The sequence below is a fragment of the Bos taurus genome, chromosome 25 (assembly GCF_002263795.3).
Source record: "Bos taurus isolate L1 Dominette 01449 registration number 42190680 breed Hereford chromosome 25, ARS-UCD2.0, whole genome shotgun sequence".
NCBI lineage: Eukaryota > Metazoa > Chordata > Mammalia > Artiodactyla > Bovidae > Bos > Bos taurus.
The window spans coordinates 957,670-982,145 of record NC_037352.1 but is presented as its reverse complement, the minus strand read 5'-3'; the positions used below and the strand labels follow the sequence as shown (position 1 = coordinate 982,145).

The 24,476-nt window shown below is 63.4% G+C and overlaps 1 protein-coding gene across 4 annotated transcripts in view; it reads right to left on the bottom strand.

The window, feature by feature from the left end:
• Positions 1–21,817, bottom strand: part of CACNA1H (calcium voltage-gated channel subunit alpha1 H) — a 28,597-nt gene extending 6,780 nt beyond the window's left edge. The window contains exons 1-25 of one of the 4 annotated variants that reach the window (XM_024985430.2): positions 19,542–21,817; positions 19,237–19,370; positions 18,691–18,788; positions 16,138–16,297; positions 15,476–15,794; positions 15,210–15,302; positions 13,437–14,214; positions 11,808–12,250; positions 10,207–10,358; positions 9,373–9,558; positions 8,631–8,748; positions 8,223–8,378; positions 7,077–7,167; positions 6,711–6,919; positions 4,836–5,252; positions 4,295–4,395; positions 4,041–4,164; positions 3,895–3,963; positions 3,606–3,790; positions 3,281–3,407; positions 3,007–3,132; positions 2,717–2,773; positions 2,305–2,497; positions 1,716–1,733; positions 412–563 (exon numbers count right to left, since the gene is read on the bottom strand). In XM_024985430.2, the coding sequence (XP_024841198.2) occupies positions 412–563; positions 1,716–1,733; positions 2,305–2,497; positions 2,717–2,773; positions 3,007–3,132; positions 3,281–3,407; positions 3,606–3,790; positions 3,895–3,963; positions 4,041–4,164; positions 4,295–4,395; positions 4,836–5,252; positions 6,711–6,919; positions 7,077–7,167; positions 8,223–8,378; positions 8,631–8,748; positions 9,373–9,558; positions 10,207–10,358; positions 11,808–12,250; positions 13,437–14,214; positions 15,210–15,302; positions 15,476–15,794; positions 16,138–16,297; positions 18,691–18,788; positions 19,237–19,370; positions 19,542–19,634 (4,599 nt within the window). In that variant the 5' untranslated portion in view covers positions 19,635–21,817. Of the gene's footprint in view, positions 1–411; positions 564–1,715; positions 1,734–2,304; positions 2,498–2,716; positions 2,807–3,006; positions 3,133–3,280; positions 3,408–3,605; positions 3,791–3,894; positions 3,964–4,040; positions 4,165–4,294; positions 4,396–4,835; positions 5,253–6,710; positions 6,920–7,076; positions 7,168–8,222; positions 8,379–8,630; positions 8,749–9,372; positions 9,559–10,206; positions 10,359–11,807; positions 12,251–13,436; positions 14,215–15,209; positions 15,303–15,475; positions 15,795–16,137; positions 16,298–18,690; positions 18,789–19,236; positions 19,371–19,541 lie in introns of all 4 variants that reach the window. The other 3 variants (XM_024985428.2, XM_024985431.2, XM_024985429.2) reach the window with 3 other exon arrangements.
• Positions 21,818–24,476: the final 2,659 nt, after the last annotated feature.

Genomic DNA, 24,476 nt, shown 5'->3' with positions numbered 1-24,476 from the left:
CTCAGCTGTTCTGGGAGGAGGGGGCGTCCCGTCTTTGATGAAATAATGGAGATGGGATCTGAGAGCATCACCCTCTCAGTCTGACCTTTCTGGACTTGGGGACATCCCCCAGCCAGTGTTTTTGGATGGAACCTGTCACGGGGTCAAGGATGCCCTTGGGACAGGTGGCCCAGGGAGTGTCCACTGGCTTTAAAGGAAGGAGGGCCCTTTGTTCAAGCCACACCTCCATGTATCCCACAAGCCCCTACGAGGGCTCAGGCAAGGTTGCAGACCTGGGGCCTCCAGCTCTCAGGGTAGCACCACCCGGCTGGCAACAGACCCCACCCTTGGTGACCGACACCCCCCCACCCCTGCCCCCAGTGTTCAGGCCTGGAGGCAGGAGGGCCGGTGTGTCAAGGCAGCGAGCCCCACCTTGGGCTGGTTGTAGTGCTCCATGGACATGGTGATGACGTTGACGCCAATGATGAAGGTGATGAAGAGGTCCAGGTAGTGGCTGGTGCACAGAGTGTGGATGGAGCGGCGGGTGGGCGAGTAGTCCGCATAGTAGGGCCGTCGCTGGGCCTCTGCAGGGAGAGCACAGTGGTGAGCAGGCAGGTGGGGCGGCATGAGAGGGCTGCCTCCCAGGTGCTGGGGAGTCAGGGGGCTGGGGGAGGGGCCAGGCTCGCGCATGGGCCTCGAGGCAGGTCACCCACTGACCTCCTCCTCCAAGAGGGCCTCAGCCTCAGAGCAGATCCCTGGAGTGGGTATAGAAGCTGAGACTCCACCTGGGCCCTGCCCTGGAGCCCTGTCTGGAACCCTCACCCTGCCAGAAGGTCTCAAGCCAGGGCCTGTGTCGTCTACTCTCCTGGACTGGCATCAGGGTTCAGAGATACCTCAGCGATGAAGGGAGTGGCAAATGGGAGCTTTTGGGCAGGGACAGTCCCAAGGCAGGGCAGGGCAGGGTGGCCCACCACACCCCCATCTCCCCAGCTGGGCATGTGCTGCATTCTGGCCACCAAGCCCAGAGTCCCTCCACTCCCTGTCCTCCAGGAGGCCTGTGGCCATGTGCCTGCTGTCTGGGGTCTGCTTGCCCTCTGGTCCATCTGAGGTTGGGGGCCATGACCTGGGGGATGGGAGGGGGTACATCTCCCAGCAGCTCTGTCTGCACTAAACGCTCTGCCTGCAGTAACTCCCTAGGGCACACCAGTGCCTGCTAGGTGAAGGCACAGCTGCCCCCACTGCACAGGGGCCCTCCTTGGCCTCAGAACCTGTGGGCAGGGACCAGGGACAGCAGGGGCCAATGGGAACCAACCCCTCCCTGGGCCCACATGCTCCTCGGTCTGGCATGCGGTCACTAGAGAGCTCAGTGCAGCAGCCAAGGGGGCCAGAAGCCAGTGAGGCCCGGCCAGCACTGAGGACATGGGGTAGCGACCAGCCAGCAGGCGTCCCAGCACAGCAGGCAGGCGTGCAAGCCAGGCAGAGGTACACACGGGCTCAGAGGCAGCAGCGTGAACACCAGGCAGGCCAGCCAGCAATCCCTCCTCCTCCCACTGGCACCTGGCGCCCTACAGCCATCCCGTGCTGACCCTGCGGTGGACCCCAGGGGGCCTGGCACCTTCCTGCAATGTCCACCCTTCCCTGTGGCAGGGGCAGAGGAGCAGAGATCAGGCCAGTTCACAGGCCCATGCAGTGGCTGGCAGAAGCGGGGCTGAGGCATGCGGGGTGGGGGCAGGTACCTGGGTTAGGGAAAGTGCCTGGAAAGACAAGGAGATGGTCTGAGCTGGCCGGTGGGCGGGGCCAGGACCCCTCCTGGAAGAAGCCCACTCTGCTCCCCAGCTTGGGCAGGGGTGTCCTAAGACCCTCTCTCTGTCTTGAATGGCTCTGCTTGCTCCCCCCACCGAGGCGTGAGAACACAAAAGCGGCGTGAGCCTGCCCCTGCAGTGGTGGGTGTGGGGGCTGGGGTCTCATCCCTGTGCCTCCTGGGAAGGGCCCCCTGCCTCCTCCGCAGCCATTCTTTTCTGAGAACATAAAGGGCAGAGCGTGCAGAGCCATCTGGAGAGGCCAGGGCCGAGAGGAGTGGGGCCAGGCGGGGGGCTCCGGGGCCAGGGTGCTGAGCCGCTGCCCAGATGCAGTCCTCACAGCCCTGGGCCGGGGGCGAGGCGGACCTCGTTTCCGGCGGCAGCAGCCCGGTCTCGGAGCTGCCCCTGGCTGGCCTCCCATCCCCAGCCACCCTCCTATAGGCGAAAAGTGGGGCTCAGGTGGAGGGGGGGGGGGGCTGGGCGACGCGCAGGTAGCCACCGGCCACTGCCACCCGGAGGGCCTTACTCCTGCGCTTCCTCTCCAGGCGACGCTGCCGCTTTTCCTCGCGCCGCCGCGCCTCCTCGGCCTCCTGGTGCTGCCGGCACTTGTGGAAGTTCTCCACCACGACGCCCACGAACATGTTGAGCACGAAGAAGCTGACGATGAGCAGGAAGGAGATGAAGTAGAGCAGCATCCAGGGGTTGTGGTTGGGCACGGGCTGCGGCACAGGAGAGCGCGTGGGTGCCGGTCCGCCCACGGGCACTGACCCCGCCCACACGCGCTGAGCCCCGCCCATGGGCGCTGACCCCCGATGTGGACCTCTGCGGACGTCCCCAGAGGCCAAACGCAGCCTTGTCTCTGGGGGCCTTGCGCTCTCTGAGATAAGCAGAGACCAAGGGAGAAGGCCCGCGCAGAGCAGCAGGGCTGCCCGCCGCACCTGCTGGTCCACGCCCACGGCGTCCAGCCCGTCGTACATGATATTCACCCAGCCGTCCTTGGACGAGAGCACGAACAGCGACATCAGCGCCTGCGAGGCCAGAGCAAGGCGGGCACCTCTGGGCGTGGCCTCCTGCCGGGCGCGCCCTGCAGGGCCACACGCGCGGCCGCGGCTCGATCACCTCGAACCCTCCTAACTTGCTGAGACCCTGTGGCTCCCGCCCTCTAGATCAGGGCTGAGCTGGGTGAGTCACCCGCCAGCCCCGCCCGCCCCGCCCCAGCCCCGCCCACCTGGCCCAGGTTGTCGAAGTTGTACTTGCGTCGCACCCAGCGGTAGTGCGCGGCCCTGCACTCGGCCTTAGTGGAAATGTTCCTGGTGTCGGCGCCCTCGCAGTAGTAAAACTTCCCCTTGAAGAGCTGACCGGGAGGGGCGGTCACTCAGAGGGCCAGGCCCTGCCCTGCCATTCCCCGCCCCTTCACGGGCCCCGCCCTCCCCCTGCCTGCTTGGGCCGCGGCCCTCCCAGGCGACTCCACCCACTGTCTCTCAGGCAGGCAGGCCACGCACCTGCACCCCGAGGATGCCGAAGATGATGAAGAAGGCGCAGCAGATGAGGACGATGTTCCCGATGGGCCTGAGGGACGATATCAGAGTCTCCACCACCAGCTTGAGTCCCGGCGCACGGCTGATGACCCTGGAAGAGGGCCAGAAGGAACGCGTTGCTGGGCACGCCCAAGGGAGCTGCCATCAGGAGGAGCGCCCAGCACTGCAAACACCTTGCCGCCCTGCACCTGCAGCCCGGGCCCCTCTCCCTCCCGGATCCCGCCCCACGAGTGGGCCCACCCTCCTGTATCCATCCCCTCCTTTGGCCCCGCCCCACGGCCCAGTCCACCTTAGCGGCCGCAGGGTCCGCAGCAGGCGCAGCACACGCAGGATGCCCAGGATCTTGGCGCCGCCAGCCGAGGCCATGGCCACGATGATGTCCACCAGGGACACCAGGACCAGCACCCCATCCAGTATGTTCCAGCTGCTCTGCAGGTAGGCATGCTCACCCGAGATGAGACCCAGGGCCACCACCTGGTGAGTACAGACGATGGGCTCGTGGACCTACGCCCTGTATACGTGGCCATGGCCGCAAGGCCAGATGGACAGACCCCTGGGTCCCCCAGGACACGGTGTACCTTCACCATCATCTCCGCCACGAAGATCGCTGTGAAGATGTAGTTGGAGACGCTGAGGAAGACGCGCTCCTGCAGGAGACAGGAACATGGGAGAGGCCGGCCGTGGCCATGGGACCCACCCCTCCCCGGTGAGGAGAGAGCCTCACAGTGCTGCCGGGGTCGATGTCGGGCCTCTCCAGGGCGATGGTGATGCAGTTGAGGAAGATGAAGACGAGGACGACATGATCGAACATCTTGTGAGCAATGATCTTTTGGCAGGAGATGCGGAACCTGGGAGCCGGGAGTGGGGTTTTGAGGACAGTCCTGGCCAAGCCCTGGCTTCTGTCCACAGAGCTCACCGTCCGGTAGGGACGAAGGGGGCCCCCAGGGCAGGGTCAGCGTTCCCAGGTGCGCCCCTCACCTGTTCTGTGGGGAGAAGAGGTACAGGGCCCAGGGCTCGCGGCTCCGGCAGCACTCCGGCTTATGCGGCTCCAGCACCTTCTGCAGCCTTGAGCAGCAGCTCTGGGGAGGAGGGGGGGGTGTTCAGGGCCCCTCCCAGCCTGACCAACCCCAGCCCCTCCCACCTTCAGGCTCAGCCCTGTCCACCCACCCAGGCACGGGGCCAGGGAGCTACACTGGGGTCCGGGGGACCAGTGAGTGGCCACCCTCAGATCCACACCCAGGTGGCCCCAGCAGTCCTGGGCAGCAGGGTGCCCAGCTAAGAAGGCACTTACCCTCCCCCCACGGACGTCTCACTGGCTGACCGACTCCAACCCAGAACCAGCCCTCAGCCTGAGGTGGGGCTGACCCTGGGGCGAATCCCACTCCAGAGCTCCCTGTGGATTCGCTCTGGCCCAGACTGTCCTGCTTCCCAGCCCCTCCCGCCCCCAGGGCCTCCCATGAACACTGCCCCCACGACTGCGGGGAGGCAAGGGGCCAACGTGAGGCCCACCCCCACTCACGTCCTCCACATCGTCGTCAAACTCGGCCGGATCCTCCTTGTGGCTGTCGATGCGCAGGAAGAACTCGCTCGGCAGGGCCAGCACCTGCCCGTTGCAGTCGTGGACCTTGGTGGGCAGCAGGGTGGCTGGCCGTGGGGGCCGCAGGTCCAGCGTGCTACGGTGGTCCAGGGACTCGGTGCGCCGCAGCGGCGTGGCACGCGTACCCGGCGAGGCCCCCGCCCCGGGCCGGCCATCCTCGGCCTCCTCGTCAGTGCTGCCGCTGCCCCTGCCCTCACCGGACAGCAGCGACTCGCGCTCCCCACACTGGCTCCTGCGCTTGAGGCTGGGTGCACGGCCCAGGCTGTTCCAGCTGGAGCGCCGGCTGCTCCAGGCGCTGTTGGGCCCCCAGGGGGCGCAGGGCGAGCTGCGGAGGCTGGACTGTGGGGTGAGGGCAGGAATGAGCAGGTCACACCCCTCCCAAGTCACCCCCAACACGCTGGCCTCAGGGCACCTGGCTCACGGGCCTTTCCCTGGTGAAAGGATCTCCAGTGACACCCGTGGGTGACATTCGTACATGGATCATCTCCTTTAATGGGCTTCCCTGGTGGCTCGGATGGTAAAGAATCTGCTTGCAATGCAGAAGACCTGGGTTCGATCCCTGGGTTGGGAAGATCCCCCAGAGAAGGAAATGGCTACCCACTCCAGTATTCTTGCCTGAAGAATCCCATGGACAGAGGAGCCTGGCGGGCTACAGTCCATGGGGCCACAAAGAGTTGGACATGACTGAGCAACTAATATGCATGTGTAAACTAAACAGGGCCTCTCCTCTAGGGAGCTGCTAGGGGCACTGAGCCTTCAGCGAGATGCCTGTGGCACACAGTGGGTCAACGGTGAGCTGGAGACACCGCCAGCAAGTGTCAGATCCCTGAGGGGGCCTCGCATGCCAGCTTGAAGACCAGAGGGTGGGCGAAGGTCATCAACGGGCCAGGGACCAGCTACAGACCAGGCATCCTCAGATGCGGCCCAGCAGCTGACCTGGATCTCAGGGGAGGGACCGCTCATCAACTTCTGGCTAGCAGGCTCTGGACTTCCAGGAGAAGCCACACGCCCCCTCAGGAGAGAAACTCAGCTGTGCTCCAGGACTTCACCTTTGCTGTGCCTATGCTCTCTGCCCTTCGCCGTTTTCACCTCCTGGGTCAGCAGGAGCTGAGCTGGAATCTGGCCCAACAGCTCCATCCTCCTCCTGGGGGCTCTAGCAGCTTAGCTGTGATGTGCTTGGCCACAGCTGTTCTGTGACTGACACTCGATGTCCCCTCCCCCTCTCGATGGTTCACCTGGACTTTCCTCCAGGTTCACCCCCCACCCCACCCCAAGTTAGCCTGTCCTGCTCCACCCACCCCTTCTGGCCCTTCTGAGATGCACAGAGCCGGCCCTAGCTGCGTCTGTCTGGGGTGGTGCTTCCTGGGTTTGTCTGGAAAGACCGTGGGCCCCAGCTCCGCAGGGCGGTGCTGGTTGTGACGCATGGAAGCCTCCGCCCGGCTTCCATCACCTGTTTCGTGTGCTCAGCTTTTACACCTTTTTGCCATCCTTCTCTGTTTTCCCTTCTTGTACATTCTGTGTTCTTGTACATTCTGTACATTCTGCCAGCTTTTATCTTACATTGTGCAAATTGGAAGATAAACTTCTGGCCTGCTATTCTACTTGCTTATTCATACACCTCCCATCAGAACAGCGGTTTCTAGTTCCATTTATAGAAAACAAAGCGCTCGGGCCTGACGGATTTCTGGGGAGGAGGGGGCACATTTGGGACCCTCACTCATCTCTGGGAAAGGTCTAAGGAGCTGTGTTGAGGGGGTGAGCCTGAAGGTGCCCTGAGGCCAAGGCAGGGTCCCCTACCAGAGATTTCTGGTCTCCTAGCTGAGGGTCCATGGAGCTGCTGCTGCCACGGCGCGAGTCCAGGGGGCCAGGGGCCTCGTCCAGGTGTGGGGAGCTCTTGGGGGTGGGCATGGGCGTGGCCGCTGTGCGCATGATAAGGGGAGGGGGCAGGCTGCCCCGGCCCTCCAGGTGCCCGTTGGGTGTCACTGCCAGCGAGTACATCTTCATCTCTAGGGGAGGGGGGAGAGGGGAGGCCACTCGAGCCTGCAGGGCTCCCAGGAAGGAGCGCCTGTCCGCCTAGGATCCCCCTCCGGAGTCCCAGCTGTGCCCAGACCCTAGAGGCAGTGTCCCCTCCGCCCCATCCCTGCCCCCCATCCACACACGCACCTGTGGCCCTGAGGTCTCGGAACTTGTCCAAGTCCTCCTCCAAGTGGGTGGATGTCTTGTCTTCATCTGTGTCGGACCTGGTGGCATCACCCTGTGCCCGACGAGCACACAGCAAACGTGAAGCTCCCCGTGGGGGGGTGACCCCCAATGTAAAGGTCAGGCCCACAAGGGGTGGGCGTAGACAGAAGAGCCCAGCAGGGCGAGGACGAGGTCTGCCCCACACTCCTGGTTCCCACCGCCTCCCCTGGAAGCCCCTCACCTCCTCTGGAACCCCTCACTCCCCTGGAAGCCCCCTCACCTCCCCTGGAAGCCCCTCACCTCCCCTGGAAGCCCCCTCACCTCCCCTGGAAGCCCCTCACCTCCCCCGGAAGCCCCTCACCTCCCCCGGAAGCCCCGCACCTCCCCTGGAATCTCTTACTCCCCTGTAAGCCCCCTCACCTCCCCTGGAAGCCCCCTCACCTCCCCCAGAAGCCCCTCACATCCCCTGGAAGCCCCCTCACCTCCCCCGGAAGCTCCTCACCTCCCCTGGAAGCCCCCTCACCTCCCCCGGAAGCCCCTCACCTACCCCGGAAGCCCCGCACCTCCCCTGGAATCTCTTACTCCCCTGTAAGCCCCCTCACCTCCCCTGGAAGCCCCCTCACCTCCCCCGGAAGCCCCTCACCTCCCCCGGAAGCCCCTCACCTCCCCCGGAAGCCCCGCACCTCCCCTGGAATCTCTTACTCCCCTGTAAGCCCCCTCACCTCCCCTGGAAGCCCCCTCACCTCCCCCAGAAGCCCCTCACATCCCCTGGAAGCCCCCTCACCTCCCCTGGAAGCCCCGCACCTCCCCTGGAATCTCTTACTCCCCTGTAAGCCCCCTCACCTCCCCTGGAAGCCCCCTCACCTCCCCCGGAAGCCCCTCACCTCCCCCGGAAGCCCCTCACCTCCCCCGGAAGCCCCGCACCTCCCCTGGAATCTCTTACTCCCCTGTAAGCCCCCTCACCTCCCCTGGAAGCCCCCTCACCTCCCCCAGAAGCCCCTCACATCCCCTGGAAGCCCCCTCACCTCCCCTGGAAGCCCCGCACCTCCCCTGGAATCTCTTACTCCCCTGGAAGCACCCTCACCTCCCCTGGAAGCCCCCTCACTTCCCCTGGAAGCTCCCCCTCACCTCGGCCTGGAAACCCTCCACCAGGATGGCCACCAGCAGGTTGAAGAGCACGTAGTTGCCAAAGGTCATGAGGGCCACGAAGTACAGGGCGGCCCAGGAGGACGTGGAGGCCATGCCGTTGTACAGGACGACGTTCCAGTCCTCCTGGGTGAGGATCTGGGGGAGGGGCGGCGGGCAGAGTGGGCCCAACGTGTGGGCCGAGGGGGCACCAGGATGGGGTCCTGGCTGGGGGAATGCCGCCAGGTCTCAGGACCAGAAGGACGAGTGAGACCAGGCCCACCACCTCAACGTCCCGGCCACCGTTCTTCACCCCCAGTGGCCTCGGAGGGGCCTCAGCCAGCTCTGAGCAGGGCTATGGCCCTCCAGGAACCACCCGTGCACAGCAGGGGACGGCCTGCCCAGCTGTACCTGGAACACGGTGACGATGGCCCACAGTAGGGAATCAAAGTTCTTCCGGTCGGGGATTGTGTCTCCGGTATCTGTTTTCAGACTGAATTTGCAGCCAAAGAGATGCATGCCAAGGATGCTAGGGGGGTCGACAGGCAGGGGTACAGTGAGTGACTGGTGCAGAGGGCCAGGTGTGGGGCTGGGGACCCAGCCTGGTCACCCCACGCCCACCATCCACTCCTCTACACCTTCCTGAACTCTGGCTTCCTTGTGGGCAGGACTGCCCAGGGTCGATGGCCAAACTGTTTCCATTCTATAGGTGGTAAGACCAAAGCCAAGAACGCGGGAAACACGGGAGGCCACTCTGGCTTCAGGAGGCAGCCAGGACTGGGTGTCTGTCTCACCCGGCCTATGTGGGCTGCTCTCTGCCCCAGACCCCTCCCCGAGGCCTGGGATCAGTGACAGCAGCAGGGGTCCAGGAGCCCCAGGTTGCCTGCCTGCCCCTCCCTCCTCCGCCCCTTTCGCCCTTGGCTCTTGAGCACAGTTCCAAGTCCCCCACTGCGTGCTGGCGCCTGGCAGCAAAACCCACAGTAACTGAATTTGTCTTCCTCTTTGAGGCTCAGGGCACCCAAGGCCCCGAAGCCAGGGCCGGAGCAGTGGGCGGGCCCGGCTGGGAGCGGGGCCTCCCGTCCAGCGCCCGTGCGGGCTCCTTGCCACAGGCCTTCCCCTTGCAGCCACCCGGGGCAGGGCGCGGCGCACACACCTGAAGATGAAGATGAAAAGCATGAGCAGCATGCAGAAGGTGGCCACGTTGTCCATGGTCTTCATGAGCACCACCAGCTGGCGCCGCAGTGCGGGCATGAAGCGCACCAGCTTGAGCACCCGCAGCAGCCGGAAGGTGCGCAGCACCGACAGCCCGCCGTCCGCCTGCCCGATGATCTCCCACACGCTGGGGGTCGGGGGTGGGGTGGGGTGGGCGGGGTTAGGATGGCCTACTCCCGCCCTGATTCTGGGACACTCTCTTCCCAGAGGCAGGAACGACAGCCTGGAGCCACCTCGGCCTCTGCTCAACCCCACCTGGGAGCAGGTTCGGCTGCATCAAAGCATCGGAGGGGCTGAGGGGTGGTGGTGTCTCTGAAGACTCGACTGAGCGCCTTTCCAATGTGCCTGGCTTGTCTGCTCTCCTTAGGCTGGGGGCCCCCTTGACTCCCAAGGGCCCTGCTTTGTCCTGGGGGAGGGAATTTCCCCAGATCCCCCTGGTTCTTTCTGTGCTGATTTTGCTGCAGCAAGCTGGCCTTTCTTGCAGGGGCTGAGCCCTCAGTGGAGGCCGGCTGCAAGGCTTAACAGCCACTGAGTGCCTGCTCTGTTCCCGCAGGGAACAGCTCCACTAGCTTCTAGAAACTCCCGCCTGAGCTGCAGCTGACTTTGTCGTGTGCACCCGACTCTGCCTTTGAGGAGGGGCGAGGGTTCCGCCCCAGGAGACCCCACCTCTGCACCCTGATGGCAGGGCCTTTCCCAGTGGCAGGGGCTCTGCCATCTGCGGGGGCTGCGGTGGACATGGGAGCCTCCCCAGGCCCCAGGGGAGGAGGGGACCTACCTGATGACTACGATGATGCCGTCAAAGATGTTGTAAGGGTTCCGGATGTAGCCCAGTGGGCCGCAGGCCAGCAGCTTCAACAGCATCTCCAGAGCAAACATGCTTGTGAACACAATGTTGCTGATCTCCAGGGCGTTGGTCAGCTCATCGGGCTGCGGGTGGCAGAGTGGTTGTCAGGGCCCACCCCCAGCCCCCACTGCCTGTCATGGCAGGGTGGGGCACCACTCCACTGCGCTGGGAGCAGGTAAGGCTGCATCAAGGGGCTGTGGCAACATCTCAGGAGGAGCCCCATCGGCTGCTGTCCAGAGGAGGAAACAGGGACCGCAGGGGTGTCCCCTCCAGCTGCACCCCAGCCTGCCTGGCCCTCCCACCCTGACTGTCCCTGGCTCCCCCAGGCCCCACCTGACCTTCCCAGCAGCATGTCTGAGAAACAGGGCTCCAGACACTTCCCAGACCCCAACAGCACAGGCCTTGGGAACAGAGCCTAGAGCATCTGTTCCAGGGTGGGCGTGTGGGTACCCGGGGTGCAGACAGTACAGTGTGGTTCCCCCAGCAGCTGCCCCGGCCCTGGTGGCCCCACACACCCTTCCTTGTCAGCAGAAGGCCCCAGAGGCCCTTTTCTTACTGGGGATATGCTGGTCCAGGCGCCTATGTGTGCAAGTGCACACCTGTGCCAGTGTAAATGCTGGTGTGTGTGTGCCAGTGTGTGGTCTGCTTGTGTGCACGTGAGTCTGCATGTACCCGCATGTGTTGTGTGCACGCATCGCCACCCACGTGTGTGTCTGTGCACAAGCCCACATCTGCACAGATAACCTTTGCGTACGTGCGTGTGTGCATGTGTGTGTGTGCAGAGGCTCCTCCTGGCCAGGGATCCCCGAGCCTGCTGTTGCTCCTGCCCTGGATCTCACCCTCACAGACAGCACCTCTCAGCCGCCAGCTGGAGGCTAATATCACTTGCATTTTCCCTGAAATTGCTAAAGGATGAAAGACCAGAGCTTAAGGGACTTAAAAAGCCCAGAAGGCAGAAAAGGAGGAAGGCAGTTTGGTCATTAAGAGTGAACTGGCCTCGGTCCCCAGGGAAGACGACCTCTCCCTGCCAGCCCAGCCGCTGCTCCTTGGGGAAGCCCCAGTCCAGGGCAGGGGCCGCGTGCCAGCACCATGTGCCACTGCCACATTCCCCTCTGGGGCCGCCCAGGGAATCCCAGCCTGAAGGCCCAGCTCATATGGGGGGCTCCGTCCATGAAAGCTGGGCTCTGGGAGTCCCACCTTGAAAAGCACCAGATGGCCTGGCAAGTGCCCTCGGCTCCCTGCTGCCTCTGGGTCTGTGATCTCAACGCCCCAGCCCAGACAGAGGACCTCCGGATGGAGCCACAGTCTCTCTGTCTCCACTCAGCAGAGGCCCACCAATGAGCAGCAGGAGCATCCGCTGAGTGAACGGTAAAAACTCCCTCACAATCGACCTTCAGCCCCACTGCCACGCCTATTCCCCAACCTGAGAGAGCCCTCTGTGGAGCCCATGAGAGGCTAAAGCCTGCAGGAGACACAGGCGGGCGGGACGTGCCCCAGGGCCACTCTGAGGGCTGTCTGTGTGGGGCACCCACCTGCTCGTGGTACTCGACACCCATGCTCAGCGTGTTAGTGAGGATGGCCACCATGATGCCCCGGTTGAAGTACTTGCTGTCCACGATGCGGCGCAGCTTGCCACTGAAGGAGGCCCAGACGTGGCCCAGCCCACCCTGCTCGCCTGCCACCGCCCGCTGCGGCCCCCTCCGCCGTGTGCCGCCCACGCCTGGCGCCTCTGCCACGGGGGGCGACTGCATGGGGTCGCGGTGGTCCCCGTGCCGCACATCCTGCGTGAACTCGTAGACCCCATTGCTGTCTGAGTCTCCACTGTCTGAGTCGCTGAACTCCAGCTCGGGGCCCTCCAGGGCACTGGTGCAGTACGGGCAGCTGCTCAGCTCACAGGTCAGCGTGCCCGCCTGGGGGCTGGGCAGGGGGCAGGGCACACTCAGGCCTGACAGGCGGCTGGGGGCCTGGCCCAGTCCTGCGGGGAGAAGGACGCAGGCAGCCTCAGGTTGCTCAGCTGGTGCCCAGGAAGCAGGCGCTCACGGAGGCTGCTGTGGGGTGAATGGTGTCCATGTGCACACCTGCACACACCTGGGCACACTCATATACACTTGGGCACACAGCTGAGCACATTGTACACACCTGAGCATACCATGCATGCCTGCATACACCTGAGCACGGGTGCACATCTGGGCACTCTCATACACACCTGGGCACACAGCTGAACACATGCACAGGAAGAGACGCACACACTTGCACACTCATACGCCCTGCAGAGCTGCTCTCTGTTCACTCAGGGGTGAAAAGAGGCAGAGGCTCATCCCCGCAGGAGCCATACCACCCACAGAAATATGACGTGAGCCACTTTCCAGTAAAGGGATGCCATGACCGTGAATGTTCTGGCTCATGATGCCCTGAGCCATCGTCACTCTACACTGCCTCCCCGGCTGAGTTTCTGGGGCCCAGGTGACTCTGCACCCACAGAGGCTTAGACTCGCTGCAGCCAGGAGCCCCGCAGGGCCATGCTCCCCCAGGGCGCAGTGCAGAGCTGCAGGCACGTGTGCGGTGACACCCCGGGCACCACGTGAGCACACAGGGCGGCCCCGGCACACACACCTCTCCCTGCCCCAGGTGCCCCTGCCAGTGCAGGCCACCTGGAGGCCTCAGCCTGGTGTGACCCCAGGGTCCTGCATGAGCCAGGTGGGTTAGGCCGGGGGCCCAGGTGGGAGGACCGGGTGTACCGAGGGGCACCCTGGCTCCTCTGCTCAGCCTCTGGGAGCTCTGCGACCTTGGCTTCCTCTCGCCCCGGCCCCAGCCACAGTCTCCCCACCAAGAGTGCAGGCCAAGTGCTCCTCCTGAGAAACAACTGGCCGCCCTGCTCGGGGCCAGACTGGCCATGGGACATGGCCCCGGGGCTTCTTTTTTGCTTGCTAGCTTCAGAATTCTCATTTCCCGGTGGCAAACACTGGCACCCCACTGAGCCATCAGCTGCTCAACAACACAGGATGGGTGGAGGTGGGGGGGCACCTCCTCCCATCTGAGGCCCCCAGGCCCCCTTTCTCTCCCTTGTCCAGGACTCCAAAGAAGGCTGGGCTCATAGGTGTGGATGTCCCAGGAGCCCTGTGCCCCACCCCCCACCGCTCCCCACAGGGGCAGGTCCTTACCATGCTCCCCAACCAGGTGCTGGATCTTCTCGCAGGGGTCCGGGCTGCTCAGCCTCAGGGGGCTGTGCCCCCCGGCTCCCGGGGGGCCACCAGGCCGCTTCCCCTTGGGCCCGAGGCCGCTTTTGCCACTGCCCGCAGCCGAGGGCAGGATGGTGGGGTAGTTCATGGCTCCCAGCCCGGTGGCCAGCTTGAGCCCAGCAGCGGCAGTGGCTGCGGCGTGTGCCACGCGCGCCCTCTCCTGTGGCCCCTCCACGTGGCAGTCAGCGTGGTACACACTGTGCACCGACTCGGCGTCAGGGGGCCCGCGCCCGGGTGAGGCTGGCGCTCCGGCCCGCACCAGCCTAGTGTCGCCGGCTCCTGGCTCGGGGCCTGGCCGGCGGGGGCTGCCGTGGCTGAAGTGGTAGTGGTGGTGGTGATGGTGGTGGTGGTGGTACACGAGGTGGTGGATGGAGGCAGCGCGCCCGCCTGCCCGCCGCGGCCGCCGCCCTGAGCCCTGGCCATGCGTGGCGCCACCGGGCTCCACCTTCTTGCGCCAGCGGCTCTGCCAGCGGGCGTAGAGGCGCAGGCCACGGCGCTTTAGCTTGCGGCACACGTGGCCCACGTACCGGAGAAGCTCCTCATAGCAGCTGCCCGGCTCAGAGAAGCTGGCTAGCGTGCTGTCATTGGACAGATAACGGGCCCGCTGCTCCCGCATCAGCTGGTTCTCCCGCTGCTTCGTCTCTGAGAACTGCGTGGCGATGACCACCAGGCACAGGTTGATCATGAAGAAGGAGCCCACCTGTGGTGGGCAGCCAGCCGTGAGCTTGCTGGCCATGTGCTCCTGGGAGGTGGGGAAGTGGGGAGCACTGGGATCCATCTTGGGTGGGGCAGGAGGCCAGGACAACAGCTGTGATTTCTACACCACAATCAAGCCTCTGATGAGAAATACACTGAGCCCTACTGTGGGCTTCCCGATCTAGGGGCTGACGGGGCACCCTGGGACAGGCGGGATCCCTGCTGATTCGATACTAAGCCCCAGCATCTGGAATGGGTGGTGGGCAGTGGCTGCTATCAATTGTGGACAATTGGAGGACGTGTAGGGAGACGCCTTCCTGTCATTTGTATGGTTCATTCCCTCCTCCTGAAGATATATTCTTCAACTGGATCCTCATGCTTGGGTCAGGCCTCCCCCAGCCCCCAAGGCTGCACTGTCCTCTGTGGCAGGGTCAGCAGATGACACTCTCCTGTGCTTGGGTTTATGGTCTGAGATGGCACCCCACTCCAGTACTCTTGCCTGGAAAATCCCATGGACGGAGGAGCCTAGTAGGCTGCAGTCCATGGGGTCGCTAGGAGTCGGACACGACTGAGCAACTTCACTTTCACTTTTCACTTTCATGCACTGGAGAAGGAAATGGCAACCCACTCCAGTGTTCTTGCCCGGAGAATCCCAGGGACGGGGGAGCCTGGTGGGCTGCCGTCTATGGGGCCGCTCAGAGTCGGACACGACTGAAGTGACTTAGCAGCAGCAACAAAGGGCAGGTTCCTGGCTCAACTCACCTCTGGTCTATGCAGACCCTGCCTCAGACCCCAGGGCCACTGAGAGAACCAACTGAGTGCCACCTTTGGGGATCACACTCCCTGTGGAGGGCCAGGATGGCACAGGACCTCCATGGATCCCGGGGGCAGGGCCACAGTCAGTAACAGAGGAGTTCAGGATCTGAGACAGGTCTGTCACAATGCAGGGACACCCCACCACCCCTTGCAGCGGATGTCCCACCACGTCCCCACACTCACGATGATAAGCAAGATGAAGTAGATGAAGTTGTAGAAAGAGTGGGCGTCCATGACGTAGTACATGATGTCCACCCAGCCCTCCAGCGTGATCACCTGAGGGGGGGCGGGCAGGACGCTGGACACATGGACGGCCCTGAGAAGGCAGTGGGCCCTCCTCGCCTGTCCTGGGGAGGGTGGCATGGCTGGCGGGGCAGGAAAGCCCTGCCTGGCACTAGCCCCCAGCCCTACACGCTGGGCGTGGGGTACCGGAGAGACCCGGAGCCCACCTGGAAGATGGCGATCCAGGCGTAGCCGATGTTGTCGAAGCTGATGGCCCCGTTGTGCGGGTTGGAGTCGCCCGAGCGGCACACATTGTAGTACTGGTTCCAGTTGATGCAGGTGTGGTGACCCGTGCCACCTGCGCCCTCGGCCTGCGGCTGCCCGTAGGCCTCCCAGCCCAGCGTGCACTCCACGCGCAGCTCGCGGCGGCTGGGGATGTGCGAGCACTTCTGCATGCCGTTGTCCCGGCGGGAGGAGCAGATGAACGGGTTTTCTTCGCCCTCCTCCGGCTGGTAGTACGGCCGCAGGAAGCTGAGGTTGCTGTTCCTGGAGTAGAGACGGCGAGACAGACACACACAGAGGTATACACACACAAAAAACAAAAGGTAAGAGGCAGACCTAAGTCCGCTAGTGCTAGTGCCGCTCTCGGAAGGTCAGGTCTTGTCTGGGGAAACCGGGCTTGGAGAGCAGGAACCTGGAGGGCGGAGCCTGTTTGGGGGTGGAGCCTCCAGGGGCGGGGTCTGGAGGGAGGGGCCTCCGGGGCGGGGCCTGGAGGGAGGAGCCTGTTGGGGTGGAGCCTCCGGGGCGGGGCCTGGAGGGAGGGGCCTGTTGGGGTGGTGACTCCAGAGGTAGGCCCAGGAAGAGCAGGTTAGGGGCAGGGCCTGCGCACCTGGCGAAGGTGCTGTCCAGGAAGCAGCGGTTGCGCAGCAGGCCGGCCCAAAGCTGGACGCCCACGATGCCGAAGATGAAGAAGACAAAGAAGCAGAGCAGGAGAACGTTGCCGAGCATGGGCAGTGTGTCCAGCAGCAGCGTGACCAGGATCCGCATGCCTGCAGGCATCACGCAGCCGGTCAGCGCAACAGAGCCCTCCTGGGCATCCCTGAGGCCCCAGCCCCTCCTGAGCTCTCTGCCATTCACAGGTGGGCATCAGTACCTCTGCGGGGGACACGACCCAGGCCCCTGTACATTCTGTTAGACCCCACGGAGGGCAGTAAATAAGGCCACCGACTGGAAAGGCTCAGGGTAGGTGGTCCTTGCTCCTCAGGAACGCCAGCCCGGACCACACTGTATCCAGGCGGGCCCCTAGCGTGACAGTTCAGGAGTCCCGCAGCCCCAAGCTCATCATGGGAGCAGCAGCCTGGGGGAGCCCCAGCAGCTCAGACTCTGGGCTGCCTCCTGCATGCAGGAGCCACGGGTCTTGAAGCAGGTACTGTGTTTGGGGACCAGTGTTTCTTCCCACTCTCTATGTGAATCATGTGAAGCAGAGCCCTGGAGGGGAGGTAGGGGCTGTGTGCACCCCAGGACAGGAGGCAGTTTTTTGTTTTTTACAGATTTTTTTCTTTTTAATGTGGACCATTTTGAAAGTCTTTATTGAATTTGTTACAATACTGCATCTGCATTATGTTTTGGACTTTTGGTCACGAGGCATGTGGCATCTTAGCCCGCAGACCTGGGCTCGAACTCACATGCCCTACATTGGAAGGTGAAGTCCCAACCACTGGACCACCAGGGAAGTCCCAGGAGGCAGCTTTTGAGAAAGCGTTTGGAAGCTTTCGTTCCTGGGTGCGATGGAGTGTATGAACACAGATTAATCCAGGGAGTGGGTCAGCCAGCCCCACCAGCCCTTCGCTTGGTCCTGGCTCTGCCCTGCTCCCAGACCTCAGCAAGGACATGTCTCACTTCCAGAAACAAGCAAGGGCCAGGCTAAGGGTGCAGGCAGAGCCTGGGGCAGATGCCAAGGCCCCCTGGAGAGCGCCCAGGGGCTGCTGGGTGACAGAGGGGCCCCTGGGGGTACAGGAGTAATCACAGCTGGGAGGGGCACTGCAGTTTCAGAAATGGCCAAGAGGAAGATTCACCAGGGACAAAGTCTGAGAGCACCACCGTTGCCAGACTGCAACTGGCTCCAAGGCCACAGATGATCCAGGGTTCAGAGTGGACCCCAGGCAGCCAGAGTGAGACGCAGCCTGGAACATGCCCACTGGGGGCTCACAGTGAGGGGAACATGGTCCAGTGTGGGGGAGGCACCCTGTTTGGGACCAGGGCCTGACCCCACAGGGAAACTAGGCTGAAGGCAGCATTTGGCCTGAAAAGTGATCTGTACTGTGAAAGGGGTTGTCACTTCAGGCACTGAAAGGGGACCCAGGTGAACAATGCCAGTGTGTGGTGGTGCTGGGCCCAGAGCCAAGAACCACCTCACCTCACAGCCGTCCTTGAGGAGTACCATGTTCACAGGTGGGTAAAGCAAGGCTCAGAGAGGCACAGTTACTTGCCCAAGGTCACACAGCATCTGAACCCTGTCTGATTCCCAGGGGTAGAGCCAAGTGGCAGCTAGATGGAATGCCTAGGAGTCCCACAGCATAACCCTTCACCCTCCTGCTCTTTGGTGGAGCTGACAGCTTCAGGGGGAGACAGTGACCCATCCTGGGGGGGATACTTCTTGGAGGAGCTGCAGGACAAGCCCTGATCCCCTGGGCCACGGTGCTGAAGCCACCAGGACCCAGGATAGGCAGCCAGAAAGGCTGTGCACACCAAGGTGGTACACGAGACCCACCTGTATGCGTGCGTACACACACTTGACAGTCATGTGGGGAATGCCCCCCACTATACCCTCAGGAAAACTAACAGCTGAATTCAGTCAGAACACTGGAAACTCTGAAGACACGGAGATCCCCACACAGACCCATGTGGGCATGACCAAGGTCAGCACAGACCACCTTCCAAACAAGCTTCCAAACCTACACCGTCCAAACCCACACGACTGCCCAGAAGTTTCTCCATGCTTCCCTGAGCACCAGGCCCCTTGGCAGGGCTCAGATAGGAAGATTGCTGGGGCGGGCCAAACAAGGAAGCCACCACGTCCTGCATGGCTCCAGGACATGATCCCAAATGCTGTGTGGATGATGAGTCTGAGGTTCCGAATGGCCTGACACTCAGCAGCCCTGGGGGACATGGGGCTGCCATTCAGCCTGACTGCCCATCACACCCCGGCTTGGTACAGGGTTGCTCGTCTCCACCCGCCCCCCGCCACCCCGAAAAGCAGTGGCAAATCCTCAGCTGCTATGTAAGTGGCAGGAGGCCTGCACCATGGTCTGGGCTGGGACCCCAGTACCCAGCAGCCAGACAGGCGGTACGGCCTCTGGGTCTTGTGCCCAGTGGGGCCTCAGGAGCTCTCAGCAGGGCTGTCTGGCCACACTTACCCCAGCCCCAGGTGGGGGTCACTTACTGGGCACACGGTTGATGGCACGAAGGGGCCGCAGCACGCGCACGGTTCGGATGGCCGAGAGGCTCACGTTGTGTCCGTCCAAGGAGTACTCCATCATACTGGGGGCAGAGCAGGGGCATGCTCAGCGGGGGCAGGTGCTGGGAGGGGAGATCAGAGCTAGGCCAGCAGGCACCCGGCTCTCTCCAGGGTACCCTGGCGGCTGAGGCCAGGAGGTGAGCACTTGCTAGAGACATGATCCCCATGTCGTTTGCCCAGCCCAGCTGCCCGGAGGCAGGGAAAGCACAGCCTCCGCTCAGCACTGGAGGACCCTCGCCGCTCACAGGCCACCCCGGACACCCTGTGCCTGTCCCACGGTCCCTGGTGCTGGCACAGGGAGCCCCAGATAGGTCCCGCTCCTGGCACCCCACCCCCAGCCACTCCCCGGGCCCCGTCCCGCCTGAGTGCACCTCCCCATCTCTCATCCTGGGGGCCCGCGGGGCCGCTCCCAGGCGGGCCTGACCAGGCACTGGGGTCGCTCCAGGCTGGCCCTTGGGAGAGGGGCCTTACCCCGCCATGACGATGAAGAAGTCCAGCCTGTTCCACGTGTCACCCAAGTAGCACTTCTGCCCAAACAGCCCCAGGGCGATCATCTTGATGACCATCTCCACCGCGAAGAAGGCGAAGATGAAGTCGTCAAAGGCCTGCAGGAGGGGGGCCTGAGAGTGGGGCCTGCGCCCCTCACACGGCCCGGGCCGCCGGTGACTGGCCCCGCCCCCCTCCCTCCAGGCTCCGCCCACACCCAACTCTGCCCTCCGACCCCACCCAGGCCTCGCCCCTCCCACCCCAGGCCCCGCCCCTCCAGCCCCGCCCACCTCGAGGATGCCACAGCGCTCCGAGCGGCACTCGACGTCCTCGCAGGGCCGGAACATGCCCAGGGTCACGCAGTTGAGCATGATGACCAGCATGCTGACATGCTCGAACCACGTGGAGCAGGTGCCGAGTTAAGGGTCCACGTAACAGTTAAGGAGCCCCAGGTCGCTCCCCCAGCACCCCCCCAGATGCCACAGGGGTCTCAAAATCTCCCCATTCCGTGCCCGGCCCATCAGCTGGGCAGTGAGGAACAGACCCCAATACCGGCCTCTGGACACCGCTACCAACCTCTCGTGTACAGCAGGACCCTGGACCGAGGCGCGGGGCCAGACACTGCCCCTCCACCAGGCTCCCTAAACTGTGGCCAGGCTCACCACTGCTGCCCAGCTGGGACCCCAGGTACTACAAATGCCCACTAATTGTTACGGGTGCCATAAAGGCAGCCTCAAAGACCCTCTCCGTGGCCCTGCAAGAGTCCCTCCTGTAACCCCAGAGGATGCCCTGACCACAGCGACAGGCAAGAGGGATGCGAACTTTAGCCCAGCTCAGTGCCTGTGCCCAGGGGACCTGCAGTCCTACTGTGAACCTGGATGAAGGGGGATGGGACATGGACGAAGGACAGGTGAGTGAGGACCACCCCCCAAGTTAGTCGGCTCGTGAAGGGTCCCGTCCAGGAGACTCTCCCTTTGGCAGAAGGGTGTCCAGTCAGGACATTAGGGTGCCTGGCCAGCAGCCAGTGCTGTACCAACCCGTGCTGTGTGAACCTGGTCACCTGCAGGGTTGCTGGCCCTCAGGATGGAAGGCCACCGGCCACCTCAATGAGGACGCACATTCTAAGAGTGGCCACCAGGTGGCGCCTCGGCTCCACAGAAGCCACAGTGCACCGCCAAGTTCCCCCTCTGCTCCTCCGGAAGGCAGCCAAGTGGTGGGCCAGCAGTGCCAGGCCTGAGGAAGGGGGTTCCCCGGTGGGGGCAGTGGGGCTTCACTCAAGCCCGTGGGTGTAGGCAGGTGTCCCTCAGATGGGAGGGCCCTGGGGCACTCCTTGTACCTCGCCTCCCACCAGGACACATAGCCAACCCCGGGGTGGGCTTCTCGTGGGGCTGCCCGCCTGTGCCGCCCTGGGCTGGATAGCAGGGGACCCGAGAAGCCTTCCCAAGCTCTGTGGGGTGGAAAGGGCCTCCTACTAAAGAGAGAGAGTCAGCACTTGGAACACACTGCTTGTTGGAAGACAGCCTGGGAAATTCAGTACCGAGGCCCCTAGCCCCACCCCCGGCGCCCAGGGGGCTGGACAGGATGATGGGCTGGACCGCCTGCAGCACATGCGGGCTGTGTGCCCTGGAGCCTTGGTGCCCCTCTGTGCCCCCTCAGTGTCCGCCAGTTGGGGGAGGGCGCATTGCACAGTTCAACAAGGTGACCATAGCAGTAGGGCCTGGCTCCACAAAGTGGGTCGGTCTCCAGGGACCTGAGAGCCCACTCTACGCCCCTCTGCACGTGGGTGCTAGGCTCGGGGTCCATGTGGCCCCGCCTATGCGGGTCTCTGACCCTGAGGTCACCTGATACACTGGCAGAGGCTATGCGTGACCGGGGTCAGGGAGGGACAAGGCGTGGGGATGTTCAGGGCCTGTGTGTTAATTCAGGCGGATGGGCAGAAGGCCGGGCTGTGTCTGTCTGCCCTTCCATCGTGGAGCTGGCAGCCTGCCCCACCGGGACAAGGGGCAGACCCTTCTCCCCCGGTGCCCCACAGGGACAGGGCCAACAGTGGCCTCTCTGAAGCCCCTGGTCCCTGGCGCCCCTCGCAGTGTGGCACTGGGCCACCGATGTAATTACCCGTTCCCGCTGAGAGCGCCATAATTACACTTAATGGGTTCAGCAGTAACAAGTGCCTCTGCTGTGATCTGGCTGCAGAGAAACAGAAATCAGCATCCCGCTAAGATAGCTCAGAGGGCCCGGCCCCCAGGTCCGCAATGGCGGGCCACCGCGAGCAGGCAGCGCTGGGCCTGGTGGGTGATGGTCAGATGCTCCCCAGACCTGGCTGGTCCCTTGGTTTTGCAGGCTTCCCGCCCCCACCCCTGCAGGGAGGCAGTGCAGAGCAGCCTGCGCCCTCGGTTTGCCTGTCCCCAGCAGCAGGGGTGTGGGGACTGCGCACCCGTCTCGCGCGACACCTCTTCCCTGCCCCAATTCCCCTAGCTCTTCCTCTACCCCAACGGTTTCTGCCTGGCTGGCCCTGCCTCCCACGTGGTGAACGTCCTGCTCCAGGAGCAGCAAAGTGCCCAGCCCAGCCCACCCCTGAGCCCTCAGCCCCTCCCATCTTCCACCATCACCACATCCCTCTTCTCAGACTGATGTCACCAGCCTGATTCCTCCAGGGCCTGCACCCACTCTCGCTCTGAGGTCACCCCAGACCCTGGAGCTGGCATAGGGCAGAGCTGAGGACCTTGGCACTCGACAGTGCCGTGTACATCTGGAGCCCCAGGCTGGTCTGGACTGGGACCCATGAAGAGCTCTTGGGCAGGCACTGGGGGTCACAGTCCCCCGCCGGTGCTTCAAGCCAGGTCCCCAGCAAGTTGTAAAGACAGTCCCGCTCAAGGTCCTGGGCTGCGGTCCTACCTCGATACCTTCCCAAACCGTAGACAAACCCCCAACCTCAGCTTCCCCTGACCCTGCCTGCCTCCCTCAACCTTGGGGCCTGCCCCAGGGGCTCAGCACAGCTTCCATGGCTGCAATGACCCTGAGGGATGAGCACAGGCTCACGTGAGCAGCGGAGACACGGTCTGTGTAGCTGGGGTGACCTACCTGGCCAGTATGGCCCCCACCCATCCCCACAAGCACAGCCCTTGGTGGTTACCATCCTATGATACACCCTCCCCACCCCCACCTAAACACCATGTGAGGGATGAGGTCCCGGGGTCCTGCAACCCGCACCCAGGAGACGCAAGCCGCCCTGCCTGGGGAGGGCTCTCCACGCACAGGGTCCCCCTGGCCCAGTCCAGAGAGGAGACCCGCTGGAGGGAGGCTCCATCAGCCCCCTAGGCCAGCCATCCCCGAGTCGCGCCTCAGTGGGCAGCTGACGACAGGCGGTGCCAACCGGACTCTCATCTCACAGCCGCTGACTTCCGGAGGCTTAATTACACAGATGGATTTTCCGGGTTTTAATTAAAAATCCTGTAGGTTTTGAACCAAATTCTACAAATCAGAGTCAATTTCCACTGCGGGTCCAAGGAAGCCAGGCTGACGTGTGGCTAGGCAGAGACGGCTGCGCCAGCCCGGCAAGAGGCCTGGCCACATGCAGAGGGGCTGGGGCCTGGGTCTTTTGCACGGGACCCCACAGCCAGGAAGGTTCTGTCCAGGCCTGGAGGCTGAAACAAAGGCAGACAGACTGCTGACCCATGCTCCCGGACCCCCCCTGGGCCTTGGCCTGACAGAGCCCTGCTGTCCAGCCTGGGCAGGGTGGGGCCTGGACTGACATTCCCTGGGGAAGCCTGTCCCACACCCAGGCTGGGGGCTTGCAATGAGAAATGGGTTTCCAGAGAGGCTCAAAGAGGGGCCCAGAGCCAGGCCCGGAGACCCAGTCAGCAAAGGGGGCAGGGATCTGGTCTGTCCTGGGACCCCCTCAAGTGCCATACCCTGCCCCCACCCTGCCCCACGGGCCGCACACTCCGTCTGGAAGCTCTCCTTGCATCCACCGGCCCTGCATCAGCCTCCTCCCTGCTCCTCCCTTCTGTCTCTGCAGCCTTGGTGGGGACCACCTTCCCACCCCTGCAGCCATGCCCACAGGCTTCGCCTCCCCCAGCCGGTGCAGTGCAGGAAGTCAGTCTTGTCGTGAAGACTCTTGGTGCTGGATCCATGGTCTCCCAGCCCACAGCTGCAAAGCGCCCAACACAAACCCAATGACAGGCCCAGAGGGCAAGGAGGGCAAGGTGGACAGCAGTCGCTGTCCATGGTGCTGAAGAGTCCACATCTGGGGAGCTGAGGGCTGAGAGGCTGGGCTCACCCAGGGCCGGGCTCTGTGGAGCCACTTCAGAATGTCTAGCTCCATGTCCCTTCTCATTCCCAGACTCCCAGCTGGTTAAGAAAAGCACATCAAGGGCTGCTTGGAAGACAACTGGGGAGCAGGGTGACCCCCAAAGGTGCTAGGATGCTGCAAGGTAGGGAGCTGGGGTTTGGGGAGGTCAGGAGAGGCTTGATCAGCACACACCAGAGGCAGCCAGCCCACCCACCAGCAGCCACGCCATGGGGGTACTGACTCACCATGCCCATCACCAGGGACACAGGTCTCCAGGGTCCTGGCACAGGGTGGGGGTCCCTGAGGCCTGGGTGGCGCAGGATGGTGTGGTCCCGGACCCCTGAGCCAAATCCTCAGCATTATGCAGCTGCCCACAGCCCACCCAGACCTGCTGGTTCCACGAGTCTGGGGACAAGAACCTGACTGCCAGGTTCTCTTCATGACCCCCACCCACCTCTCACCTTTTTTTAGCCTCAGATCATACCAGTCAATCCTAAAGGAAATCAACCCTGAATGAAGGACTGATGCTGAGGCTGAAACTCCAATATTTTGGCCACCTGATGCAAAGAGCCGACTCACTGGAAAAGACCCTGACGCTGGGAAAGACCAAGGGCAGGAGGAGAAGGGGATGACCAGGGATGAGATAATTGGATGGCATCACTGATTCAATGAACATGAATTTGAGCAAGCTCTAGGAGATGATGAAGGACAGGGCAGTCTGGCGTGCTGCAGTCCATGGGGTTGCCAAGAGTCAGACAGGACTGAGCGACTGAGCACCACCACCCACCTCTCACGTTTTCTTAGCCTATTTCCCCACCTGTACAGCAGTGGTGACGATAGCTACTTTCCAGATGAGGACAGTCACTCAGATCCCCCCATCCTGTCCCTCATCCTGATGAAGGCTGCCACGGCCCCTCCCCTGCCGCCTGGGACA